The following is an 8,115-nucleotide window of genomic DNA, read 5'->3' as shown; positions in this document are numbered from 1 at the left end:
TATGCTAGTGAAAAATATCACTTTTATAGAATGAATAATTTTTGATATTTCACTGGTAAAAATGTAATAAATAACAATATTTTTTGTTCAATTGCAGGCGCGTTGTTAATCTATCAACAACTTTCCGTATTAAGAGGTAGCGATGAATAATCTTGATAGATAGAATGAAATTGGTTAAATAAAACGCATTGCAAAATAATGTTTAAGAAACGTGAAACATTGTCAGTTGATTTTAAAATGTATCATGGTCGCCATTTTACATATTAAGTCGTTTATATTAATTTTATAGGTTTTCGTAAGAACGATTTTAATTGTAAGGTCCTAAAGGAGATCGAGGATGATGGGTTATAACCTATTACAATATATAATAAAAAAAATCAGTTTTAGATACAGTGGAACGAAACATTAATCAAACTGCATCATATAGCTGTTTTGTCCTGATAGATTACGTCATAAATGCTAAAGGTTTACAGTGAAGATAGTGTAACTAGGAGTTAATTCAACGGAGGGAACAATAAATAATAAACAATAAATAGATCAATCGAAATATGCAAATATGAACAGAGAGGAGCAATAAACCAATAAATAGATAAATTTCAATATTTTCAGTTACAATAAATAGATACATTTTAATATTTTCAGTAACAATAAATAGACAAATTTCAATATTTTCAGTAACGAATTTTTAATACTGGTATATCCTGATCTGTGCCACACTATTCAAATGCATTAAAATCTTACAGACAGCTTTCAGAACAAAACTGATCTGCTGTCCATTGTAAGACAAAAGAAAAAAATCGATAACTTCCTCGGTTTTATCTGTCTGTTTTCTATGTGTACGCTCTTGTGTTTGACGCCCGTCCTCATTTGACCCTAACGCTATCAAAAGGAACAGAAAACAGCTTACTCTGTGTAGATTTTTTATAGCTAAGTGAACATCAATCATTAGTTATAAAAACCTTCCTATATGATCCATGTAATGTCTGTTTTAGACTTACGCAATGTTTTATCTATTTATGTATCTTTATAATGTATATCAAAACTAGTCTATATTTAGTGTCCGACATTTCGGACACTAGAACGTTCACCTACATCAGAGGTTGATTAGTAGAGCTATGTACACTCAGCTGTAATAGGACGACCAGAGAATCAACTAATTACTATGTACACTGATATTGAATACTAATAAAAGTAAATAAATTAACAGGTAGATAAATAAATATATGAAACATCACTGTTATTCTGCTAGTAGTAAATGAAAACGAAAAGTAATCATATCCTTAGTTCCTATTATAACGTATGACCTACTATAATGACGTTCTAGTTTAATCCTACTTATTATTAAATCATAATTTTCACACTTTCTGATTGGCTAAAATTTTGTCACGTGATGCATGCTAAGACGTGGTATTGGCCGGCTGTGAAAAAAGCTGGTAAAAACGCTAGTTGACTGTGTTTCTATATTGAAAAAGATAATTTGCACGCATCTGAAGACATGACAGCATTAACTTTGATTGTTAGAATATCAAAACATTATAAGAATTAGTGTATTAGATATATTTTAATGTACTATTAGTTTTCTTATGATTGGGTAGAGTTTAAAATATAAAATGACATATTAATAAATGCTTCATAGATCAGTCTCTATCATTACATGTACAAGTGCTGATTGTATTCATTGCGTGATTGTTAGAGAATAAAACAGTCTATGTTAAAACTATTATAGCCTTTTGATAAGGTCGATAAAATGTTTATTAACCTTCAAAAATATCGACCGATGACGAAGTCTGGCGTTAATATTTATTACAAGTTAACAAAACATGTATGGAACTTATCAATAAGCTATTATTATATAACATAGAATAAATTAAATGTAAATAGTTATCTCATGTTTGTATGTACTGCTGTGTGTTGGCAATTTATCATTATGTACAGTCAGTATTAACAATTTCACGATTGGTCACTCGTCAGTTGACGACAAGTGTGTTATGTTAATATCTTCTGACAACTACCGCGTTAAGTGGACTATGAGTGGGTGATTTATCACGAGATGATTGACAGGTGGACATCCCGAAATGACAGACGTACGCTACAACTGTCCTACTGTTCTTACGCCAAAGTACGAGGAGAAAGGTACATTTACTGTCCCATTACTGGAATTGTCAGTTACCCCCTTGTATATGTATGTAGATAAAGGAGTTGATACCAGGAATCGTTGAATATAGGTCAAAAATAAATTATACAGGACACGTCACTGATTGGTAGAAACTATATACGAAAACAGGAAATGTTATTTTTGACTTCCTTAGGATTGGCCAATGATCATAAGTAATTCTATCTGAAATTTACATACTCAGGTAAATACAAAATCTTATTGGTTGGATGTGTGTTAAATGCATTCTATATCTGAATAGTTATAATCGTGTACCCTTTCCAGGAATCATATACTGCATGACAGTTATACCGTGAAATTGGCTCAAAATTTTATCATTGATGACGTCATGTTTGCTAGTATTCCACATATATGTATAAATGTATATAGGAAATACGAAAAGAAAGATGTTGAAGTCAGTGAAAGGCGACGCAATAAAGAGACAAGAAAAAATGAACGGACAATACATAATTCATTGGATAAAGATATTGTCGGGGACGTCAAAATATCATTTCTTCATGTTTAAACATTAAAAAATATGTATTACGCTTATAAAACATGTATAGGTATGAATATGAATATAAGAATATTGTATATGAATATTGGTAGAAAATTCTCTAGTATGTATATAATCAAAACGAAGATTCTATAAAATTATTTCGTTGAAATGGCCGACCATATGTATTTGTTTACTGGCCAAATGCTCGTTAGCGGATTCTGTGCTAATCGCCCATTTTCCTTCTCTCTTTTTATGTCGTGTTCAAGTACTGCTTTATCTCCCGTAGGCCTCCCCTGGCAAGTTATACCATGAGCTTTATGCTGAACACGTTCCTCTTCCAAATATCATTTTCTTTTTGTCCTTCCGTAGGTAACTGGTGTAAATATACATAGTAACTCAACCTCATGTTTGCAACTATTTAAATACTGGGAAAATTGTCATAATTCATCGCCATAAACATTCAAACCTCATCAGCTCTTAATAGGTTTGACTCTTCAAGAATGTCGCGACCTGGATATTTAACATTCGGACTTAATATATATATATATAATATGAATATATCAAGTGATATCATTATTTATTTTAAGATGATTTAAAACATCACCAGCGTTGATTTCAAACATTACATATATACATTATAGCTATAAGAGGTCAGATGCATGATATCACATGTATTGACAGATATGTGAAAACATAAGATAATGTGAAAGATGAAGAAAGTGACAACACTGTTAAGTTATAATATTTATACATAAAAAGGCACTTGCAAGCTCCGAGATCCCATGACATCTCAAAATGTAAACAAGTAAATGCTAATTCTAAGCTAAATTTCTGTACATATAGAATACGAGTATGATATGTGCATACTTGCAGTTTTGTTAATTTAATTTCACAAAGACTTTATTGAATTAAATTCAATTGGTATAGGGGCAACAGGCAAAAGCCTGTATAAGCCTGTATGAGTCATATTTATGTTCAAATTTGTCCTTCGGAATTGTTCAGCACGATTATGCTAATAGGTATGCAGATATGCACTATCATAATATAAAATAAGAGCATCTGCATAGTTTATGCCGCACAATATAAAATAGCACGGGTTATATGGAATTAAATAGTGAATGATACTGCTGTTTATGATGAGACGATTAACAAGTTTAATGATAGACTCATTTAAAAAAGCTTCTCCATGATCTCTGTGGGCGTGGCATGTCGATGTATTCAGGCAAGTTGTCTGAAAATGTAAACAAATCACTGATATAACACAATTATTCTTATATTCAAACACTTCTTACGATAATAGTGTGAACATCTTAATTTAATTTAATATTGATAATATCAAAGCAGATTCTATATCATATGTTTCGACTAGCGAACGTGTAGTGATATGCAAGGGGTGTGGTCTTCTTACAAGGACTGTGATTGAAGACATTAGTGTGACAGCAAAAGAAAAAAAATCGATTTTTAGTACTGGTAAGCATGATGTAAAGGACACCAAGTCATTACATCCCGTCCGTATCGTGTCACATATATATAATATATAGTGTATATGTGACGCAATACACAACCTCCTCTTACATTTTGACTGGTGAAATATCGCAAATTATCAACGTTATCAAATAAGTAAATCGATTCGTGCATATAGGAGAACAAATATCTATTCTGGCTTTCACATATAACAAATCACCTACTTTTGATAATACATTTATCATCAATGTGGCAAAATCACTAGTGATGACCAATTTATAGAGATAAGTAATATTTTATATCGACCAATCCGAACGGATCTTTCTATTAATGAATAGGAATCAGGTAAGGATTCAAACGAGGCAGATTTTGATTTCGGGGGGGGGGGGGGGGGACGAAGATTTGTGAGGACAATAGCACATTTTCCTGGTTTATATAATGATTTTGAAATATTCCCTGTCTTAGAGCGATGTATATAAATTTTCGAAGCCTGTTTGACAATGTATTAGTCCTAAAACGATATGAAATTGTTCGAGATGTGTTTGATAATGTCTTAGTCCTACAGCGATATAAGATAAATTGTTCGTGACGTATTCGATGATGCTAACTATTCAGCCTAGTAGTCACTAGTCTCTATGTCACAACAGCAATTTTAGGATCTGCTTAACCCAAACTCGACCTTTGTATCGCGGGTGTCTCCGTTGAAGCCGATGACGCTTACTCTTCCCGTACATCTGGTTCTATTCTCCGTTTACATTTCAAGAGTCTTTATGCAGATCTATACATTATTTGGTTAATTTCCGCTCTTTCTTTCGATAATAAGTTAGAATAAGGGTTATGTTGGAATAAGTTTTTTTCTGCCTTTTTACTACATACAGTAGTGTTCTTAATCAGATGCGCTTTTGATACCGTTTGTGAGCTATGCATACCTAGCAACTGCTGTAGATAATTGATATTCATACGATTCTGAATGTTTTTCCGTTGAATATAAAAAAATGTCATAAGTATCATACAGTATCAGAGTTATAATCACTCTTGTTTCCTCGGATGGAAGCGCGCAAGGAGTATTACTGTGGGAGGAAACAAAACCTACATGATCGGGAATGGTGAGACAAATAAACGAAAGACACTTACCGAGCATCTCAGCATGCCTATGGCTCCTAGCACAGCAGTATCCCGAGTAGCACTTCATCTTATGTTTACAATCCATTGTCGTCTTGCACATCCTAATAAATCTAGAGGGAGTCTCGGAACACAGTTCCCTTTGCATGTAAATCTGCATAGGATTTGTTCCAGCTTGTACAGTTTTTGAAGTCGATGATGACTTCTTCGTTGATCTTTGTTGACCAGGTCTAGACGGGTTAGCTGTATGAACTTGGCCGAACCCATCTCCTTGAATAGTTGGTTGATTGAAATATGGTTCTTCGTGCATCATTACTGCCATATTAGGGTCCATCATCGGCCTTTGACTTCGGGCGCCACCCAGCAGCCGTACTAACTGCGGGTATACCTGCGCTAGCATTGATGCCATTAGCATTGGACCTTCACTAAATAAGTGGGTCATTGTCGTCCGCATTGATTGTCCTGGCGCTTGTGCTGCAGCAGCAGGTGGAGTCGTATCAATGGCGGTTGCCTTGGGAACTGTAGGCGCAGCTGCAGCAGGATTAGCTTGTGTTGTTGTTCTCGGCGATGGCGTGGTATTTTGTTTTGATTTTCTGGAAGACTTCCTTCGTCTTGACGATCTCCTGCGTGATCGCCTGGTTGATGTTGATGTAGACTTAGCTGTCGTCTTGGCAACGGTGGCACCTGTTGTATCACTTTTACTACTTGATTGTTGATCAGATGGACCTGTAATTTTTTCCTGAGGAGTTTGGTCTTTGGTTTTTGTTTCACTCGTCTTTTTTGACAGCTTTTTCGATTTCATTGCATTATTTGCTTTCTTCTCAACTGGAACCGTATTCGTGTGTGAAGCTTCGACATTTTTAAGTGTTGCAGGTACATCTGGTATTTTGACATTTTTCCTTGTTGTATCTTTTTTTGATGATTTTTTCTTATCAGACGTCTTTGTACTCGCTGGAGTTTTGCCATCATTCGTGAAAAATTCTCGCATAGCAATCTCTGCTGCAGGCAGTATGCTGTTGCTCTCTTTGGCTGTTCCTTTATTAGAGAGTGTCTTCTGGTGGTTCTTTATCTTTCGTCGAAGATTCATGATGTCCTTCATAATATCAGCGTTCATACCTTGCATCATTGGTGTCATGGACATGACACCTGGAAATAAAACAACATTAATTAATTTTAACTAGCGATCAATGAAAATGATATTATTGTTTACTAACCATGATTATAATAACAGTATCTTAAAAGTATGGAAATTATTCAATTTTATCAACAATAAATACAATTGAATGCTATAATTATGCAGTAGTTCATACATATTGTACTAAGTAGCAATGCCTCAAGTAGAAACTTTCTAAATATCAAGGAAATTAGTATTGCTATTGTATGCTAACTTTGTATGATGCAATCTTCATTTTCATGCAAGCATGGGTTGTAGTTGTAATAACGAGATATAGGAGTTAAACTGCATAAATGTATATTGTATATATTTTCATTTTACAGTATTTGAGAAAGCTAACTAATCACCAAAAATACTGACATGCAAACAAAATCGCAAATCTATCTAAATACTGATAAAATGAGGAGAAACTGACATTACATGACACGACATGACATTACATGGCATGAAATAACATAACCTTGACAACAATACAAGAAATGTCAGAAAACATCAGTTATGATCGTCATGTGCTGTAGCTTATATAATGCAATATATACAGGATATCTAACACTCTCTTCAGTAATACTAAATGTATTTCTCGAGTGAGGCTAATATTTTGATATTTTGATGCGCAGCACGAATGGGAAAATAGCAATATATGATATAATTAGCAAAACGAATGAAATCTCTTTTTGGTATTACGGAAGATATTGTTAGACATTCTATCTATCACATTTTTTATAGAAAAAAAATACCGGGTCAGATTTTTTTCTTTCATTGTCGTTTGCCAACAGTGATTTGATTGGTCTAATCAGGAAAAAATGATATATTTCACAAGTGACAAATATAAGGAAAAGAAATATTTTTCATTAGAAAAATATCACTTTTATAGAATATATTATTTTCAATATTTCACTGTTTACATTAGAATAACAAGGTTTAAAAACTTACCAGATATATGGAGTGTTACCAAAATTGAAAACAGAAATGGCACATCCATTTTCGTGAAAAAATGAACGATAATAGATTAAGCTAAACACTTGCTGCTCTATATAGTATGAAACAGCATTAAACAATAGTTCCCGTCGATGGCGTACTGCTCAGGATTACCACAATTTATACTGTATGCGATGCCGAAAGCATGATCTCATTAAAAATCGCGACGTCTGTGCCAGCTGTCGAAACGTCCACATCTTTGACGTCGACCTTATAAATATTCACAATTTGATAAACATCCTTGTCTGCGATATCATTCTTAAACACACACACACAAACATTCGTAGAATAATATTCTAAGCGCGCATTACAATAGTTTTTTGACGTATCATGTCATGGTGTGTGCTAGTGTAAGTAATGGACACCCTGATATATTATCCAAAATGATGATGAAGTGATGGTTCATTTTCCTCATTAGAATTTCAAACCTCTGTTAAGTAGTCTTATCAATCATTTAATGGATTGAAATAATGTCATGCAAGTGTAACCTATTTAGAAAATTTATGGTTGGTGTGATAAACTATTTCATGAACATAAAAATGGGTTTTTTTTCCAGATATAATGTTATTTAAATGTTACTAATACTGGAAATATATATATATATATATATATAAACATGTTAACAAAATATATCACAGATCCTTAAAAACAAATTAACTACCTGATGCCACAACAAAAATGTATTTCGAACGTTAATCACGTCCAAGTGTAAGTTGATAAATTACA

General features: G+C 33.3%; 1 protein-coding gene across 1 annotated transcript; it reads right to left on the bottom strand.

The window, feature by feature from the left end:
* Positions 1 to 3,214: 3,214 nt before the first annotated feature.
* On the bottom strand, positions 3,215 to 7,825 carry LOC117340784. The gene is made up of 3 exons (XM_033902556.1): positions 7,345 to 7,825; positions 5,250 to 6,383; positions 3,215 to 3,882 (listed from the first exon to the last, which is right to left on the bottom strand). The coding sequence occupies exons 1-3, from the start codon at positions 7,391 to 7,393 to the stop codon at positions 3,818 to 3,820; spliced, it is 1,248 nt and encodes a 415-aa protein (XP_033758447.1). The 5' UTR covers positions 7,394 to 7,825; the 3' UTR covers positions 3,215 to 3,817.
* Positions 7,826 to 8,115: the final 290 nt, after the last annotated feature.

This window comes from Pecten maximus, chromosome 13, assembly GCF_902652985.1.
Source record: "Pecten maximus chromosome 13, xPecMax1.1, whole genome shotgun sequence".
NCBI lineage: Eukaryota > Metazoa > Mollusca > Bivalvia > Pectinida > Pectinidae > Pecten > Pecten maximus.
The sequence above is the reverse complement of the archived record's forward strand: the minus strand, read 5'-3'. Positions and strand labels throughout refer to the sequence as shown.

Bases quoted from the DNA above. Each gene is read 5' to 3' on its own strand.
- LOC117340784 (XM_033902556.1), bottom strand. From the start codon at position 7,393: ATGGATGTGCCATTTCTGTTTTCAATTTTGGTAACACTCCATATATCT. The intron at 6,384-7,344 runs GTAAGTTTTTAA...TTTTATTTCCAG, and splicing joins GGTAACACTCCATATATCTG to GTGTCATGTCCATGACACCA. The intron at 3,883-5,249 runs GTAAGTGTCTTT...TTACATTTTCAG, and splicing joins TAGGCATGCTGAGATGCTCG to ACAACTTGCCTGAATACATC.